We start from the raw sequence: 20,832 nt of genomic DNA, 5'->3' as shown, positions 1-20,832 counted from the left end.
ATTCCTCTCCCCTTCTCCCTCCTTTTTATTATAACTGTTGTTATCATTACTGTTATTCTTTTGTTTTTATTTTATTTCAATCATTAAATTGTCCTTCTCTCAACCCTTGAGTTTTACATTCCTTTCTGATTCTCCTCCCCACCCCTCCGGGTGAGGCGGGGAGTGAGCAAGTGGCTGCGTGGTACTTAGTTACTGGCTAGGGTGAAACCATGACAGTAGGTAAAAAAATTGGATGAAAACAGGTAATTACTTTCTTTCCAATAACATTTTCTGTGCATGTAAAGTATCTTTCACTGTGCTCTTGACACAAGAAAGGGTGTTTTGTTTTGGGTTTTTTCCCTTTTGGCTGGCCTGTTGTTAGTAGCCAACACCACTTTGCTGTGGAAATGTTTGCTGTGAGCAATACTTACAAGTATCCCCTTTGGTCCTGGTGCACCTTGCTCCCCCTGTAATCAATACCACCTCAGTTTACTGTGACTAAAAGAAACCAGAAAAGCAGTTTGCCTCTGCAGACCCCCTTACTTACTGTCCCCAGATCAAGAATCATCAGCTTACGCTTGCTCATAAAAAGAAAGTAAAGGAGGAACACAAGGAAATTGCCGCTGATCCTAGTGAGCACAGAGTTGGGCACTTCTGATATTTCTCCTAGACAGAAAAAAGCAAACCAGTTAACAGGAGAAATTCACAAAAGAGCAGTCTAATGAAATGGGCTAAAGCATCAACATTTCTTCATGGAAAAGCCAAAAGAGCTGCAGAGAAAGGAAAGGAACCTGCTTGACAGATAGCCTGGCAGGGCTATTTGCAAGACTTAAAGAATGGGAAGCACAAAATAGCAGAAGGAAGACATGAAAGGATGGGACAACAGGACATTTTCAACTTAGCAAAGGAAATGACATGGTAAAAGGATGTGACTACAAGTGTGTAGAGGGTCTCTCTAGCAAGCCTGCACTTCACATGTGCATGTGCCCACATTATGGAAAACAGTACCTCTCCTCACCTTGCTACCATCTCTCCCTGGGGCTCCTGCTGGGCCCTGCAAGAGTAAAGAAAGTGTTCACAAGGACATGACAGGTTGTGGAGCTAAGGCCAATTGTTCAATGCATGACAAGGAATGAGAATACTGACCATGGGGCCCTGTCTGCCCTGCTTAATATGTGTTATGTCTGGAGATGGGCCCATAGGTCCCATTGATCCACGAGGGCCTGGCTGTCCTGGAGGTCCAGATGACCCAGGAACTCCTTGACTCCCTTTTGGTCCTGGAGCCTCTGCAATCAACAGCAAAGGTTACCTACCAGGGAAAGCCTTCAGGACACTTCATCAGTGCAAGCAGTGGGGACTGACTGTTTTTTGAACCACCCAATGGATTGGTTGCCTTAACAAACCCAAATCCACAACAACACAACCAACACAGCAGTCATCTGAGACATTATTCCTTGTCACAGTGGCTACAAGAGATCTTCACAAAGCAAATAAACCTCATGTACACAAAGAACCAAGACTGCCACTGCCAGGCGATTAGGGACACAGACTGGGAATGAAAATAAAAGCAGAAATGCCTCATTTTCACAGAAAGAAGAAAAAAGCAAAAGAGCAAGTCACATCTGAGGAACATCTCATAAAATGAAAGTCTCAGAAAAGTCATGGGTATGTTAGACCAAAGGCTTCTACACAGAAGCAAGCCCTTTTCAGTGATGGGTTGCACCTCTCTTTTGCCCAGTACGGTGGTGTTGTGGTTTAACCCTAGCTGGTAATTAAGTACCATGCAGCCGCTCGATCACTCCCCCCTCACCCAGAGGGACAGAGAGGAGAGTTGGAAAGGAATGTAAAAATTGAGGGTTGAGATAAGAACAATTTAATAATTGAAATAAAATAAATATGAAAGAACAATAACAATGATGACAACAGGTTATAATGAAAAGGGGGAGGGAAAGAATAAAACCCAGAGGGAAAGGAAGAAAGAATCACATTGTGCACAATGTAACTGCTCACCACCCACTGACTGATGCCCAGTCAGTCCCTAAGCAATGATCTGCCCACCCTGGCCAACCCTCCAGGAATGGTATGGAATACCTCATTGGCTAATTCAGGTCAGCTGACCTGGCTGTGTCCCCTCCCAATTCCTTGTGCCCCTCCAGCCTTCTTGCTGGCAGGGCCTGAGGAACTGAACAGTCCTTGACTTAGTATAAACATTACCTAGCAGCAACTAAAAACATCAGTGCATTATCAACATTGTTCTCACATCAAAGCCAAAACACAGCACCGTACTAGCTCCCAAGAAGATAATGAATTCCATTCCATCCCAGCTGAAACCAGGACAGGTAGACAATGTATTAGGGGCAAGAAAGGCTCTGTTCTTCCATTTTGCTCTCTATCCTTTTCCACTTCTGCTGGTTCAGCAGAGAATATTAATTTTTAGAAAGCACACAGTCAACAAAGTATATGTTTAGTTCAAGAGAAATACTATGAAAAGCAAAACAGAAAATCAGGCACCTGAAACAACATTTGCACAAAATAAAGACCATTAAAGTGTCACTAGCTGAATTGCTTTATAATTAGAGAGGAAAGCACTTTTCTTCATACTGAAGGCATGTGAAAGAAACAGGAAATTAAAGGCAGAGATTAAAAAGAATTCAGCAGGACAGAATATTCATAATTAGGGTTTTCAATAGGAGTAAAATCAGGCAGTTGGACTAGATGATCATTGTAGGTCCCTTCCAACTGAAGTAATCTGTTCTAGAGTAAAGGCTGAGAGAGCTGGGCCTATTTAGCCTGGAGAAGAATGAGAGGGGATCTTATCAACATCTACAAATATCTTAAGGGCAAGTGTCAAGAGAATGGGGCCAGACTCTTTTCAGTAGTGCCCAGTGACAGGACAAGGAGCAATAGGCACAAACTGCAACACAGGAAGTTCCATCCGAATATGAGGAAAAACTTCTTTAGTTTGAGGGTGACAGAGCACTGGGACAGGCTGCCCAGAGAGGTTGTGGAGTCTCCTTCTCTGGAGGCATTCAAAACCCGCCTGGATGCAACTCTCTGCAACCTGCTCTAGGTGACTCTGCTTTAGCAGGGGGTTGGACTAGATGATCTCCAGAGGTCTCTTCCAACCATGACCATTCTGTGATTCTATTCTATTCTAAGGCAAGCCTACCTCCAGTTATCTCAGCTTGGCAGAAGAAAAACAGAGCTGTCGGTAAGACCCACCTGGAGTCAACACCTGGGGCTTCTGTCCTTTGAGCAGTTTCTGAAACCAAAGTATCTGCAATGAGTTCTCTCTCACAAACGATGTCTTAGACCCACTGAGGTACCTCAGAAACAGATTTCACAGTCTCTGGAATTATAGCAGCATATTCTGAGGTTATCACAAATGAGTATGTATTACGCCTTAGCTATCTTGCTATGAAAAGATAAGGTGAAATTAAGAAGCAAATGTTTTAAACCAAGTATCAGCAACATATTTATTCTACAATTTCAGAAGATTGGACTAGATGACCTCCAGAGGCCTCTATCCAACCAACACTTCTGTGGTTCTAGAAAACATTTATTTGCCAATGAAACATTAGACAGAGGAATATTTTCATTGATTTGGAAGCAAAAACATGAAAAATGCCCCATAAGTGGTGTTAACTGCTTGTAAATATGGCATGAAGGACATGAATTATGCTAGAAAATTGAGGCACATGACCAACAACTTTGGGTTGGAAGGAACCTTTAAAAATCATCTAGTCCAACCCCTCTGCCATGGGCAGATACGTTTTTCACTAAATCAGGTTGCTCAAAGCCTTGTCCAACCTGGCCTTGAACACTTCCAGGGATGGGGCATCCACAACTTCTCTGGACAACCTGTTCCAGTGTCTCACCACCCTCATTGTAAAAAATACAGCTGCCATTTCTCCAGCCTAACCCCTAGGCCAGTTTCCCAGTCAGTCACTCTACATTTTTATTCCCAATGTGTTCTCAGTCACATCTTGATCAAGATGATGATGGGAAACAGTAATGCACTAGAACCCCAGAGAGAAGATTTTTCTTCCTGTGGAAGTAGATGGAAAACGAGAATGCAAATGTTATTAGCAAGGAGGTTGATCACTGATCTAAGTGGCAGCATCTACAGGTGGAATCATATTTGCAAGTTTCTGGTACTTAGCGCTGTCTGGGCTGGTGTTCTCCAGCAGGTCTCTGAGGAAATGCTTGTACCTAAGATAGAGGGAGCAATTTTATTTCACAAAAAGATACCAGGAACAGCAGCATCTCCTGTTATTGACAGAATGATGAACAATACTCCACCAGGAGATGGAGTACACACCTCTAAATCTAATCAAGCAGCTTTTGGTCATGATTCTTCAATCACATTCATTCTATCTTCAAATTTATCAACTAAATTAATCCAAGTATTTTATACATTTGCAAGCCTTTGGTATTTCCTGGGGATCTGATAAAAGCAACCTCACATATTGCTTAAGTTCATGAGACTCTCTTAGAAGACTTCAGCATTCACATAAAAATGCCTCCAATAACAGACAAATTTCCCTTTGAACTATGTCTTTTTTTGTCTGAATGGTAGCATTCTTACCATGCTCTTTTGCTTTTTTCTTCTTTCTGTGAAAATGAGGCATTTCTGCTTTTATTTTCATTCCCAGTCTGTGTCCCTAATCGCCTGGCAGTGGCAGTCTTGGTTCTTTGTGTACATGAGGTTTATGGGCTTTGTGCCCACACAAGAAAATAAAGGCATTTCTGAAAGAACTAGGAACCACCTTTTTCTTTTTTCCTTGCCAGTCTTTACCATAAAGGATCATATCTCTGCCAATGCTTTCTCCCTGTAAAATCAAACTGTTTTCAGTCTGAAATGACAGAAGAAATATCACATTGGGCAGATTCACAAAATGGCAGAAGTCATATGACTTGCAACATATGTAACAGTTTCAAAGAAACATGAACATGAAAGAGATACTTATTGAAAAAATTAGACCTTCTGCTAAAAAGGCACCATTTTTCCAAACAATTGGACAGCAATAAATATACTGTTTGCTTACAGATTTAAAGGAACGATCCAAAGAATTACAGTAAAAGGGAAGTTCAGTGATGAACCTCTGACTCCTCCTGAAGACCCAGCCATACTGTTGCTAACAGCAGGGCAGAGAAGTTGATCAGCAGGGATGGTTTTCCAGTGGAACAGATAATTCTACAGTACCTTGGACAGCTCAACTATGGGGAAACAAGATGGAAGACCTGCAGAATCAGGCCTATGTTGGAGAAATTGCAAGGTGGAGCACTGTACATTTCAGTCTGACACAGAATCTCTAGCCACATTGTCCTTGAATTTATGATATACTGAAGACTGAAGATACTCATTATCCAAGAAAATGAGATAAAGACTCAAAAACCAAAGCAAGGCTGCAAAAGTGGGGATAAATGGGGGACAGTTCAGTCCTCATAAGGAATCTCTGCTAGTCCTCTGTAAGAATCTTACTGAAACCCAAAACAATGCTAAAACTCCTTGGATTTATCACTAACCCAACATTAGATCTGCATTCAACAGAGTTGGCAAAACTTTTAGCATTACTGGCTGCAGGTTGCAAGGTGTCTGGCTCAAGTTAGAGTTTTAAGAACTTTCTGCTTTTCTCAGTTTTTCAACCAATACCTTAGCAAAGATGTGAGTGGAGTTTTACTTTTCTTTTCAGATTCCTTTGAATCTGGAACACAAAACCAAAAAACGAATCCTTGCAAAACCAGATGAGGTAAAATAAAACAGTTGGCACAAACCCCCGCAAACTGAAAGCACATTTTCTGCTCTACTAATGACAGTGAGCTAAAGCAATAGGTATTCTTGAAATGAAATGGAGAGTGCTTTAAGACAGAGTTAAAAAACAGGAAATGACAACTGAAGCAGGTGAGATATCCCAGGGAGAGGGAGAAATTTAACACATACAGGACAAACACAGCTTGCATACCAAGAAATACATGGAGACTAAGAAACACAATGGAGTAATATTAGACAGTTGGCAGAGGCTGACCATAATGACCAGAAATTTTTTCTTTTAAAATTTAGTACAAATACAATAATCACACAGAATCACACAATAATAATAATAACAACAATCTAAATATGAAACACATGAAATTCTATCACACTGAAAGATTGTAGCTTATTATTTTTTTTCATGGCACTGTTGCACGTTCACATCCCTCTGGTCTGTATCTTACCAGGGGGGTCTTGTTGGCCAGGCTGGCCTGGAAGGCCAAGGATATATGCATTAGATGCAAGCACTTTTTCACCAGTGATTTGCTTGCTAAGATCAGCAGCATTATTTGGTAGCAAAGCAACCTGCCAAAAACAAAAATCGCTGTAAGCCCTTCATCATTCAGCTGGATAAATTACCTTATTGGTTAAGCTTTCATGTGGACAAATAGCATATTTAAATACTTCGGGAAAATATAAAATGTTTATTTGTATCCTTCATTGAAAGAATCAGAAGAAAATGTGACTGTGTTGAAGCCTATGACAGTAATTACTCCAAAGCTGGCCAGCATGATTTCTTTAAAGTATGGACATGAATATTTCCTTAAGCTCCTGCCATATTTTGTGGTCCTAATGAAAACTGGCTTCTATGTGTCCTGCAAGCATTGATGAGACCTCCTCACAGGTAGTCAGAATCAGCTGTAAGGATGCCTGGAGACTCTTAGTCTCACCTGTACATCTTTCTGACCGACCACCTTGCAGAAATCTGATGAGAAAACATTGTTATGGAGAGTAACAGTCTACAGCGCCTTTCCAAAGAATGTTTTGGGTCACCCATGGAGACAAGTCAGGATTTGCAGAAATGGTACCCTCCTCTGTCTTCCACACAGGAGGGTTATGTGTGTGTGTGTGGTGGGAGAGTGTGTGCATGTATCGTGAGCTCTCAATAGGAGATCCTAGAGATGATCCATACTTCAGGTATCATATACCCAGGAGGTTGCCCAGGCTTGAAAGATGTCACATGAAAAACATGGCATCATTTGTTTTTAAGGTATTTATTCATTCTGGTACTTTCATTTCCCTGGGACCTGGAGCCAGTACCCTAGTAGAAACCCTGAAGTTTCCTGTGAGGCTGTTCACCTTTCAAGTCACCATGGAAATACTGCAAGTCAATCCAAATGGAAGGCAGGAGAAATTCAGGAGAGAAATACAGCAACAAGATGTCAAAACTTAAGTCTCATAGCTGTTTGGATCTTGTCAGGAAACCTCTTTTTCTTTATCTGAATTTTCCTCTATTCATTTACTGCCCTTTCTCAGGGCAACATTTGCTCAGTTATTTAAGTTCTCAGTTGCTGCACAAGCCCCTAACTTTTCAAAGGTTTCAATGAGACCCCAAAATACTTTGTGGATCTGGCCCTGTAACCATACTATTTAACCCAACAGATGCCTGAATGTGCTCTGCATAGAGTCACAAAACAAAAGTGAGAATGTAAGGAGAATTGCATGCTATGGTTTAAAATGCTATTATTTGTTACATCAGATGTTCAATTATTCACTAAACATCAATCTACTTTCCTGGGTTGAATATATTTAATAATTAAATGTATTTAGAAATATTCCGCAAACATTTTGTCTCTTCAGAGGCAGCTGAAGGGAGATGACAAGCCAGGAGGCTGATCCGCAGCGAGGAAATAAGGTTATTAGTGGTGAGTCACATTTTTCCAAAAAGTTGGACAGAAACAAATATACTATTGGTTTACAAAGTCTAAGGAATGATCCAAAGAATTGCAGTAAAAAGAAAGCTTACATCTGTATCAGCCAAATTAATTAAAAACACCATATAAAGCTACCTGAAAGACTGTGATATGCTCACCCCCAGTTATTTTCAAACAAACAAAGCTCTCAATCTCTCAAATTTGTTTTAGCATGAATAAGATCATGGTTAAAGAGGAGCTACTTGACCTATAGTGTGGCATATGAAGGCACGGACTCAGGTTGTGGTGCAACCAGAGACACTTTATTGTACAGAGAAGCTCATATTTATATCTCTGATACTGGATACAAATTTCAGCTGTATGTACCACCAGGCTCAGGGCAGAATCTATTCATGCAGTTACATAGCTATATATCACTACAAGCATGCAGACACTTATTTGCTACTAGATAACCATGTTTATCTTTCTTACTTTCCTTCACAATACCCAGCTGTTCTCTCATCTCCTTCCAGGTTAGACATGCTCCGTACTCCTCTCACACATCTCTCCAGACTTTCTCTATCCTCCTCTCCCACACTGTAGCAGCATCAGTTGAGTTCACAGCAAACCACCTGTGCTCTGTGTTACCCACATACCCTTCCCAAGAAAGGACAGCTCTTGAGCGTATGCAGCACTCTCATGCAAACAGCCTGTTTCTTCAAAGGATGCCTCAGGGCAGCAATCCTGACTGGATCTGTCCAGGCTCAGACAACTGTGATAGGCACCAAATCTGTGGAAAGCATATGGTCCTGATAACCAGGGAGGGGAGAAAAGCTCCCCTGAATTTATTAATCTCATCTCTCTCCAAAAGCAACTATCTGCAAGAGAGTCACAATGCTCCAGGTCAGCAACCTGCACAAAAGCAGAGCAAGACCATCTCTGGCAGAGAGCACCACTTCTGCAGCACTTCAGACAACTTGCTTTTGTTCAGGGCCTAACTTCAGTCGCTTACTGAGATGACAGAAAGCCTCCAATTCAATTCTACCCTAGAGCTAGATGAAGGGCTTAGGAACCAGGGCTAAACATCGCTACCTCTCTGTATCATCTCCCATCCATGTGCACTGATTCCACTCTACAGGCACATCTTCAGGTCTGTTTCATTGCAGTCTATATGCTCTGATTTGGAGACACATTAAGCAACTTTACCTCCCATAGCAATCAAGACACTGTTATGATCGTTTTTCCCTTCTCATACTAACACCTTTAAGACTCAGAATCACTTACTTACTGGTGCAACTTCTGCAGGGTCAAAGGAAGCAGATCCTCTAGCTTCCTCCCTTGAAACTGAGATCAAGTCTCCTGGAGTTTCTTAAACTGTTGAAATGACTTATTTTTCCTCAGTTGCTCCTGTATGTGGCAGAAAAGGCATATAACTTTGAAACTACAGAAAGAAATATCTGTTCTAGTCTGCACCAGATCTTAGAACTCTTAGAACTCTTAAAACTCTTAAACTTAGAGTTTAGGACTCCAGTCCTAAATACAAGTGTTACCGAAATCTCGGAATGAAGAACTTATCGACACCAATGTGATGTAGATAAGCAGACACTTCTTTATTGAGGGCCAGGTGTGTGAGCGAGTCCTCTCACGATCAACGCACACCAGATCCCAAAATCAGATTCCATATATAGAACTTATTCATACATATTCATTAAGTATTCATGCATAATCATAACATTTCCCGTAAATCATTTTCATACTCTCCTCCTATATCTGATTATGCGCAGTAAAGCTTAGAAAGATCTAGAAATGGGTCTGGGGTACGATTTGGGTAGGTGGTATATGAGTCGGTGGTCGCGATCTCCCCCTGCCAGAATTACCTTTTACTAAAGTTCACGGTTTCTTGGCAGGCACCTACAAGCTGTTCCAGTCGACTCTCCCCAGTTCCCATTAATCTCATATTCTGACATTTCAATACACCTCTGCGTACAGAAGACTGGTTAAATACAATGGAACCTTTCAACCCTAGAGTTATTACAATAGTTCCAGGCCCTTCTTCTAGCCTTGGTACAAGACGTACAAAAGATTCCATAACAACTCTTACTGCGTAGCTGCAAGTTTCCTATAAAAATTTCTTTTTTTTCCCTTATCCTTCTATATTTTAATTCTATTAAGTGATTTTATAAAATCAATTAATTAATCAAATAAAATCAATCAATTTGATCTTATTAACTAATCGGTAACATTTCCCCCCTTTGAAAGTGTTGAAAATCATTATTTCAATACTTTCACATTATTCATATATCTTTTGTTTCAACATATTTGGGTAATGGATCATGTCTTGGTGAAATAGTTGGTACTTCTCTTATAATCATACGACTCACTGCAATTCTATTGGTAAACTGTTTCTTCAGACATGCATATACTAGCATGCTCATCAAAAAGACAACTAGTAACAGAAACAAAGTCTTAATTATAGATTGTATCCAAGAGCTCAAATTCCATCCCAGTTTGTTAAAAATTTTCCCAAGCCAATCTTCTGACATATCCTTTTGAATTGCTTCAGTTTCTTTTTCAATTTTTCCTAATAGGTCTAGATCATGTTCCACATCCTGAGTGACATTTGGAATTTGGATGCAACAGTGGTCCAGTTTATCCTTGAGATATCCACATACTCCATGTTCTTTAAGTAGGAGCATATCTAGTGCCATTCTATTTTGTAAAGTCATTCTGGAGGTTGCCTGTAATTATATATTCAATTCCTTAAACCCCTTTTTGTTAACGTTTGCTAATTTTTCCACTTGACCAGTTAACTGATAGAGCCATGCTCTGTTTCTATATGAAGCTATAGGATTTAAAAAGTGATTCAAGTGCCCAACCAGTTTTCACTCCTGTAAATGGTTCATTCCAAATATCATCATTTATCTCAGATCTCTTTATTCGTTTCAATTCTAAATTCTCTAAGGATCCTTTAAATGGTGATTTCTTCCAAATTGGACACAATGTTGGCATGCCTAAAGTAATTTGTTTCACCTTACCATCTAATGGTAGGTGTGTTGTCCAGGTTCCATCACTTAATGCCCAAACTAAATGTCCTGGACTTCAAATAGTAGATTTTCTACAACTAAACAAAGTTCCTCTTCTGACTGTAAAGGCGCTGGTTAAACTGAGAGTGTTCTTAAGACCTCGACAAAAATAACCATATTTTAAAACAGTGGCCTACGGAGGAATTCTTTGAATTACTAAGTCTGCATTACTGCAATCTTACACTTTCTCACATTTCCACCATGGCACTATTTTATTTTCCTTCTCTCCCGATGTAGTTGACCTATCATCTACCCAGGGTAATACTGAAAAAACCTTTTAATCCCAGGTAAAACACCAAGAAGTTCTTGCCATATACTGAAAATGAGAAAATATGGACATAGACCATATAGAGTCCCATTGTTCTACTAATTGGGTACCTTGGCCAGTTTTGTTACACTTCCATTTCATGATACTTCTGCTCACATTGGTTTTAAGTTGTTCATCATAAGAACACCATCCTAACTCGAGATTTGGACCCCCAGGAAGAAGAACTCAAGCTATGGCACTAGGTCAGGATCCTGTTATAAAATCATAATTCAATAGTTGTTGGGGTTTTTTTTTTTTGTTTTTTTTTGTTTTTTTACAATCTCTTACTTTACCTGGTGACTTCTACTGTTTTCTAATAACCTTTACTTGTTCATACCATTGAGTTACTGGCCTTTGTTCACAATAGGTGGTTTCATTTTTATGTTCCAGATTAGTCAGATTCATAGTTAAAATTCCCCATGGAATAGATTCACCTACTGCCCTCGGTATTGGCAAACAAGCAGTAATCTGCGTGACGTTTTGTAAATTGGCAAATTCTTTAATCAATCCTACCATCAAATTTTCCTTAGCCATTTGTTTGGGAATGTCAATCACTTGTTCTGTTTCTATTTGTCTTTTGTTCCTGTCCACCAAGTCAGCCCATGATCCCACCAACACTACCAACCAAAAGAAAATCCAAAACCCAATCATAACCTGATATGAAAAATTAGACATGTTTCAAAGTCAATTTTTAAGTCTCTGGGTCACGATTCACAATCTTCCACGGAGTAGATGCTTTCTTCACAGTGCTTTCTTCACTCGAGTATAATGTATCCAAGCATCCGATTCTGCAATTTTGATAGCTGTAAAAGTGGTTAACAGTATCTGGAAAGGTCCTCTCCAGTGCTCCTGCAAAGGTTCGGAGGTCCAAGTCTTCACATAGACATAGTCTCCTGGTTGGAAATCATGCACTGAATTTTCCAGGGGTAAAGGTCTATTTCAAATTACTACACTCCAAATCACAGCCAAAGTTTTCCTTAGAAAAAGCAAATAGTCATACACATCTTGTTTTCCTTTTACATGTATGTTTAGATTTGGTTCTAGAGACTCATATGGTTTTCCATATAATAATTCATAAGGACTGACTGAGGTTCCACTCTTTGGCTGTACCCTGATTCATAATAATGCCAATGAAAGTGCCTGAGGCCACTTTAAACTGGTTTCTTGACAAATTTTACTTATTTGTCGTTTCAAAGTTTGATTCATCCTCTCCACTTTTCCACTAGATTGTGGCCTCCAAGACACATGCAAATCCCAATTAATACCCAATACTTTGCTAACACTTTGGACTACTTCAGCAACAAAGTGTGGACCTCTACAGAGGATTTCCAATAGGAACTCCAAATCTCGGAATTATTTCTTGTAATAACCACTTCACAACCTCTTTTTGCTTGTGTGGTGCAACAGGGAAGGGCTTCTGGCCATCTTGTAAAAGTATCAACCCTTACCAGGATGCACCGGTACCCATTTTGTCTAAGTAACTCTGAAAAATCTACTTGCCAATAATCTCCAGGTTCTGTACCAGATTTCAGTCTACCCATTTGAACCTTTTTCTTAATCACTGGATTATTTTTCAAACATACTTCACACTTTGCAGTTACCATTTTGGCTATTCCTAACATCTTAACTGGTATTACTTGCTTTCGTAAAAATGTTACTAAGGCTTCTGCCCCCCAATGACATTCTTGGTGTCTCATTTGAATTATCTCTCTCATCAAAAGAGGTGGAATTACTACCTGTCCGTTAGGAGTTACCCACCATCCAGCTAAGTTTTTCTTAGCATTTAATAACTGACCCAATTTGTCATCTTCCTCTGAATATCTCGGTTTTTCCCTAGGAAGGGTTACTGTTTTAGAAGGAATTATTGCCATTTGCAATGCTTGTTTCTTTGCTACCTTTTTTTTTTTTTTTTTTTTTTTTTTATGTTCTATCAGCTAAATTATTCCCAGCTATTATTTTTGTATTCCCAATCTGGTGTGCCTTAAAGTGCATGATTGCTACTTGATCTGGCTTTTGAACTGCTTGCAATATTTGTAAAATTTCTATTTGATGCTTAATGTTTGATCCTTGAGAGGACAATAACCCCCTCTCTTTCCACAAAGCTCCATGGACATGCACTACCCCAAAGGCATATTTCGAATCAGTCCAGATATTTACTCTCTTGTCTTTGCTTAATTCTAAGGCTCGAATTAAAGCGATGAGTTCTGCCTTTTGGGCTGATGTGGTACTCGCCAATGCTCCTGCTTCTATAACTGTAGTCTCTGTTGTTACCGCATATCCGGCGTATGGGACTCCTTGTTCCATAAAGCTGCTTCCATCAGTATACAATTCCCAGTCTGGTCGCTCCAATGGCACATCCTTCAGATCTTCACGACTGGAATAAACATACTCGATGGTAGTCAAGCAATCATGTTCCAGTCGTCCTTCTTCCTGTATGGAACTTAAAAACACTGCAGGATTTACCAGGTTAGTTGTCTTTAGAATCACATCATCTTGTTCAGTCAATGCTATCTGGTATTTCATCATTCGGCTGGGGGACAGCCAATGTCCCCCCTTCTGTTCTAGGACAGTTATCACCATGTGTGGGACATAGACTGTTATTGTTCTTCCCAAAGTCAATTTCCGAGCTTCTTGTATGAGCATCACTGTTGCGGCCAGTGCTCGAAGGCAGTTTGGCCACCCTTTACTCACTGTGTCCAATTGTTTAGAGAAATATCCGACTGCTCGCTTCCAGCTTCCTATCCTCTGGGTTAACACGCCCAGTGCAAGGTGTTGTCTTTCATGTACAAACAGCTGGAAATCTTTGGTTAGATCCGGCAGTCCCAAGGCAGGTGCAGACATTAAGGCACGTTTCAACTCTACAAAAGCCTTTTGTTGTTGTGGGCCCCATACAAAGGGAGAGTTCTTTTGGGCCTCGTACAGCGGTTTAGCTATTAGCCCATAGTTCATGATCCAAAGGCGACACCACCCAGTCATTCCCAGAAATGCTCTGAGTTCATGAATATTTCTCGGCTCAGGTATACTACAAATAGCTTCTTTGCGATTTTTTCCTAATTGTCGTTGTCCTTTTGAAATCTCAAAGTCGAGATATATCACAGTCTGGCAGGCTATTTGGGCTTTCTTCCTGGATACCTTATACCCATTTAATCCCAGGAAATTCAAAAGGTCAATAGTCACCTGTATACAAATAAATCTTTCTTCTGTAGCAATCAATATATCATCCACATATTGTAAAAATAAATGTCCAGGTCTTGCTTTGTCCTGTTTCCAAATTTCAAATTCCTTTGCTAAATGATTTCCAAAAATAGTTGGACTGTTTTTAAATCCTTGGGGTAATCTAGTCCATGTCAGCTGCATCTTTTGCCCGGTTTGAGGATTTTCCCATTCAAAAGCAAACAGTTTTCTGGTTTCCTTTTCCAAAGGTATACAAAAGAAAGCATCTTTTAAATCAAGCACTGTAAACCACTGATAATTCTCCCTTAACGCTGTTAACAGTGTATAAGGGTTTGCTACCACAGGATAAATATCCTTAACTATTTGATTTACTGCTCTCAAGTCTTGTACCAGTCTATATTCACCCGAAGGTTTTCTGACTGGTAAAATAGGAGTATTATACTCAGATTCACATTCTTCCAAAATTTTATACTCCAAAAATTTATCAATCAATTTCTTCAATTCCTGTCTCACTTCTGGTTTGATTGGATATTGTTTAATTCTCACTGTTCCTGCGCCTTCCTTCAAATCTATTTTAACCGGTTCTGCTAGTTTCGATTTACCAGGAATATTTGTTTCCCATACAGTAGGGATCACTGCCAAATCCACCTCCGGTGGAATTTCTTGTTCCTTTACCTTTTCTTGTATCATCAGGATTTCTCCCGTTTTTGACTCAGGTATTTTCAAGAAAAGTTCTCCTTCGTCAAAAACAACCTGTGCATTTAATTTGGATAACAAATCTCTTCCTAAGAAGGGTATCGGACATTCTGGTACATACAAAAATTCATATGTATTTATCTTATTTCCAAATTTCAAATCCAGGGGTTGCAGGAATGGCCTGTTTTTGTTCCAGTTTTTCCTTTACAGGTATTTAATAAAAAAATGTTGCTCCTGTATCCACTCCCAACCTCACAATTTAAAGAACATTTTTTTTCCACTTTCTTATTATCAGAAGTTATAGCTATTACCAAATTATCTCTAATAGTTAGCTTACATTCATCCTGCCAATCCTTTCTTTGTCTTAAGTAAAAAAACCAAATCCACATCTGGCATTTTATTCCATTTCCCTTCTCTTTTACAATACAACATTAACTGCAAAATAGTGTTATAATTCAGTGTCCCATTCGTGGGCCACTTTTCCTGATCATCCAATATACACAAAGGCCACCAATTATTACAATACTCAAATTATTACAATACTCAATCATCTGGCTCTTTTGCAGATCATCCTGTAAATTTCCCCAATGTGCCAATAAACATCCCAACAAAGAATTTTTCGGGATTTTGTCATTTACAGCAAGATTACCCATGCTTTTACTTTTAAACAAGCGAGTTAACTTAGTTGCCATGGTGTAATTACTCACAGTACAATACACAATTATTCAACTCTGTCACTCCGATCCACGGATACACACTCCACACTCGCTTTCGTTCTCAATTATACGTCTCACCCTTAAAGCCACACTCACACTTTCCCACAGTTACTTTAAACAAACATATAACACAATATTATACCTCTTAATTTTCTTCTTAATACACAAACTCACAAAACAACAAAGAACACCAAAAACTTCCAACTTCTTGTTAGAGGTACTGCCTTAGAGAACACTATAGCATATAGTTTCTCTTGTTTCCACTTTTGTCCAACCCTGCAATAGCTTTCGCTTATGTCTTACGGGCAGACGCCTAGGCTTCCACTTCCACAAGGATCCTTTTAGTCCAACCCTGCAATAGCTTTCGCTTATGTCTTACGGGCAGACTCCTAGTCCTACCCTGCGCAGCTCTTTCACCGCATCTGACAGGTAGACTTACTCAGTGGGACTCCAACCCACTGGTGGGACTCTATCCCACTCTTTCCCATACAATTATTATAGTGCACTTACTTACTACAATTAAAAAAAGAAGTGTCTTACCCAAAAATCCAGGGAACGTTGCGAAGAGCCTTACGGATCGGGGATTGATGGGTGTCCCCGAGAAATCCTCGGTGCCGGCTGGAACCGATCAGGTCCCCGACTCCTCCGGTCTCCTTCAGTGAGGTCCCATCTGGGTCGCCAAAACTGTTACCGAAATCTCGGAATGAAGAACTTATCGACACCAATGTGATGTAGATAAGCAGACACTTCTTTATTGACGGCCGGGTGCGTGAGCGAGTCCTCTCACGGTCAACGCACACCAGATCCCAAAATCAGATTCCATATATAGAACTTATTCATACATATTCATTAATTATTCATGCATAATCATAACATTTCCTGTAAATAATTTTCATATTCTCCTCCTATATCTGATTATGCGCAGTAAAGCTTAGAAAGATCTAGAAATGGGTCTGGGGTACGATTTGGGTAGGTGGTATATGAGTCGGTGGTCGCGATCTCCCCCTGCCAGAATTACCTTTTACTAAAGTTCACGGTTTCTTGGCAGGCACCTACAAGCTGTTCCAGTCGACTCTCCCCAGTTCCCATTAATCTCATATTCTGACATTTCAATACACCTCTGCGTACAGAAGACTGGTTAAATACAATGGAACCTTTCAACCCTAGAGTTATTACAATAGTTCCAGGCCCTTCTTCTAGCCTTGGTACAAGACGTACAAAAGATTCCATAACAACTCTTACTGCGTAGCTGCAAGTTTCCTATAAAAATTTCTTTTTTTTCCCTTATCCTTCTATATTTTAATTCTATTAAGTGATTTTATAAAATCAATTAATTAATCAAATAAAATCAATCAATTTGATCTTATTAACTAATCGGTAACACAAGCATCAACAATTTCTTTTGTGGCTATGGCCATTCCTTTTCTCCTGACCACCATTTCCCAGTGGGTAATAGAAGTGATATCTCCTCTTCATACATGCACAGCAGTATAAAGCTAATATACTCAGCAAATGAAAACAAAGAAAAAAGGAAGGCTGACTCAGGAAAACAAGGAGTCCACCTGTGGCTTTTTGCCACTCATTTCAAGACAAAGCAACGCAGCCCCACATTTCCATCACTACAAGGCAAGTATAAAAGATGGCTTCTTTTTCTCAAGACATCAAAAGTGCATATATATACATGCAAACAGAACAGAGCAGAAACATCCTAGTACATCCTGCAGCTGGGGACAAGTGCAGACAAGAACTGGAAGTCAGGTGGTTTAAATTCCAGATATAGCTGTCAGGACTTTGAAATAAAAAGATATCCTTCTGAAATTTCTCGAAGACAGGCTGTATTTGGAGAGGTAAGTGGGAGGGAACAATTTTTCTTCTACCATAGAAAAAAAATGGGAAGAAAAAAGGAAATCCCACTGTTAGAATACAGTTAGTGGTAGAGGGAAAGACTAGGAGGATAATTCTCGAGAAAGAGATCACTGTCCCCTAGTGTTCCCACTGCAAATTCTCCAGGCTTGCCAGTCAAGGAAGAATGGGAGTAAAACCAGAACTCTGAAAAAGCTGTGCTCAGCATGTGCACATACATACACACGCACCTGAAACAAGCTTCAAAAATGTGCAACTTTAAATAAGTAGAGAGGTTTTCACCATTCTATTATGGAAGAAAAACTAAAAAAATAGCAGCAGCCCAGAAAAAGGAAGAAAACTGATCATTGCAGAAACAGAAGTAAGAAAAAAGGAAGTATGTATCTGTTTCACAGAATGGAGAGAGGGAAGAAAAAACATGAATAAAGGAGATATTTAACTTCAACTTTTTATTTGCTTGCTCCAAATTCTCAGTGTAGTGGCCATGAAGCTCCAAATTCTGATAGCAATTTTCCAGTCCGTCCCAGATACCCTCTCTCCAGATGAAGCAACAGAACCCTGTGCACAAAGAGGAAAGATAGCTTGGGAGGGGTACATTACTGGTGGCATTTTCTTAGCTCCCTCTGGTTCACTCCTATGCTGACCTTTATTTGTCAGTCTCCACCTCACATCCAGTTTTTGTGCTGAATACATGCTTAGTGGTCACAGAGTAAGCTACAGAAAGAATCCCTTAAAAGTACCACAGAGCAGACTTACTGGGTTTAAAACACTATCCAGAGAGCAACTGGGCATCCAGATAGGCAGATAAAGATCAGTAGATTCCTGGGTACACCTGTAAGTGCCACCAAGGCTAGCAGTGCTAGAAGTGAATGCCGGTTTTACAAGGTGTTAGATTTATTTCCTGAAATCTTACTCTCTCATCAGTATAGGGTCCTCCCCATATAATTACAGGATTTGCATCATTGTGTTCACTTACTGGCTGGCTGAATATGTGGATTCCAGGGGTCCAAATATGGTTTCCAACACAGCAGGTTTTAGCACCCCTTTGGCCTTTAAAATTGTCACAAAGAACTAAGTAGGAAAAAAAGAATTTCAAAAAGTTAAAATCGACAGGTGACTCAAAAGTTATTCTTGGCACACAGTAAAAGCAAGACATTGCAGCCTGCACACTCTTGAGCTCAAAAGGATATCAAGTAATGTGAATGCTTACCTAAGAAAGTCCCCTATATAATCAAAACTTAAAGGTTTATGTCTGTGTACAGACCAAAGCCAAGAGGCCAAAACCATGAGCTATTACATATTACAGAGAAGGTAAAAGAAAAACAAAAAAACCCCCAACTTTCAGCCCCAGCAGTGTGACAAGTTGGGATTTATCCCATGCAGTAGGGATGCATCAAAGTCTGGCTCTTTACCCTTCCCCATGACAACACAAATAAGTATGTGCCGCCGGAAGGTACCCACATATCAGAAGGGGCTGAAATACTCACTGTGAGTGAAAAAAAATATGCTTTAAAAAGCATGAAATCCCAGGATTCCTAGATTATTGCTTAAAACAAATGGAAGAAAAAAGTTACAAACACACTGAACTTGTTGCATTTTTTTTCTCTCTTCTTTCTTATCTCTGTGAGTTTCATGTTCTCAGCCAGCTGCCGACGTGGCATTGTGCATCCGCTCCAGCCTCGCTTCATATCCCTGTTTTTCTTCCAGGCATTCTGCCAACCTTATCTTACTTTCTTTCTTCTTTAGCCTTCAAGGTCCTTCACAGGCATCGCGGCCTCCAGTACCTGCCACAAAGCTCTCTACAATTCCCCCTTCTTTATTTTTAACAGAAACCACATACAGGTTAAACTGCTTTTGAATCATAGATCTTATACAATTCAACATACAGGGAATAGTCATCAATTAACTACAATTACCAATAACAACATTCCTCCACGTATTGTAAGCTCCTGCAACCATCCGGTGATTCCCCATGACTTAAAAAGATTCCGCAACCAATCTCCCGATAGTTCATGCTGTAAGTCCTTTGACATGCCCTTCAATTTTTGTAACTGACTGTGAATTGACTCCGGATGGTCTGAAAGGTTCATACAGCACATTCCTTAGCGCTGTTCAGTAAAGGCTACTCTGCTGTTCATGCTGTTTCGTTATCTTCTAGAGGTGAGATCACATTCCTCCTTTCTGTCTCATCCTGGTTTCTTCTCATACTCCCTCAAAGTTATTTACCTCTTTGCTGCAGGATCTCAGCTGCATATAGTCAAAGCAAGGCCACAGATGCACATTATCAGTGTCAAAACAAACCACTGTCTCTGTTCCCTACAATTCCCCCTTTTTGTTTTGGTTTTTTTTTTCAAAAGGTTGCTTTAACATGTTATGGACTTTTCATTTTTTTTCTTTTTTTCCCTCATCACTTAATTACCAATTTCAGCCTTATTTTATGTGTGCATTTGTACATTTCAATCAGGTTCACAAAATGTAAAACTTCTGTTATCAGCGCATTTCATACAGAGGTTTATGATTTTTTATAAGAACATGCAATAAGCTATGGAAATTTTATGAAAATATTTTATCAGAAACTTCTAAGCAAATAAATGAGCATGAGAAATTGTGTTTAACTTGTAAATTCTATATATAAGCTGTTAAGAAACATTTTCTTATATTAAAAAAAAAGATAAAACCTACTTAAAAGCTCTTGAAATCTTGCACTTGGGTGAGTGTTCCACTGTGCCTCCATTCTAAAGCATGGAAGTGGAAATTTTGTAGAAGAAAGTTTTACTTGAAATAATTGCTCAGCTATTGCTGCTTTTCAAAGAACCTGAAAGCATACAATGAAAACTTAGAACTAAACAAACAGCTGAACCTTTAGATTGTTGCTGGAATTAAATGTAGAAGTTAATTATAAAAGTTTCTCAAAATGTTCTGGTTGCTTTGTGTTGTTTTATTTTGTTGGTTTTTTTAAAAATATATATATAACTATAACTATACACAAACAGGGAAATAAAAAAGTTGCTTAAAAAAACCCCGAAAAATAATAGTATACAGTATTTACAGCTTAATCACCTTTTTTTTTTTTTTTTTCTTGTGCAACCAGAGACACTTTACTGTAACAGAGAAGCCCCTATTTACATCTCTGAGCTCGGACACAAACCGCAGCTGCATGCACCACCAGGCTCAGGGCAGAAATCATTCATGCAGTTACATAGCTATATATCACTACAAGCATGCAGACACCTATTTATCACTAAATAACCATGTTCATCTTTCCTACTCTCCTTCACAATACCTAGCTGTTCTCTCATCTCTTCTTAGGTCAGACATTCTCCATCTTCCTCTCCTATATCTCTCT

General features: G+C 39.6%; 1 protein-coding gene across 1 annotated transcript in view; it reads right to left on the bottom strand.

Annotated features, from left to right (window-relative positions):
* The window catches only part of LOC129783042 (collagen and calcium-binding EGF domain-containing protein 1-like), a 57,802-nt gene that overhangs the window by 1,975 nt on the left and 34,995 nt on the right, over positions 1 to 20,832 (bottom strand). The window contains exons 9-12 of the mRNA XM_055792706.1: positions 6,199 to 6,319; positions 1,126 to 1,265; positions 998 to 1,033; positions 411 to 446 (exon numbers count right to left, since the gene is read on the bottom strand). Of these exons, the coding sequence (XP_055648681.1) occupies positions 411 to 446; positions 998 to 1,033; positions 1,126 to 1,265; positions 6,199 to 6,319 (333 nt within the window). The remainder of the gene's footprint in view (positions 1 to 410; positions 447 to 997; positions 1,034 to 1,125; positions 1,266 to 6,198; positions 6,320 to 20,832) is intronic.

Source organism: Falco peregrinus, chromosome W (genome assembly GCF_023634155.1).
Source record: "Falco peregrinus isolate bFalPer1 chromosome W, bFalPer1.pri, whole genome shotgun sequence".
Classification (NCBI taxonomy): Eukaryota; Metazoa; Chordata; class Aves; order Falconiformes; family Falconidae; genus Falco; species Falco peregrinus.
The sequence above is the reverse complement of the archived record's forward strand: the minus strand, read 5'-3'. Positions and strand labels throughout refer to the sequence as shown.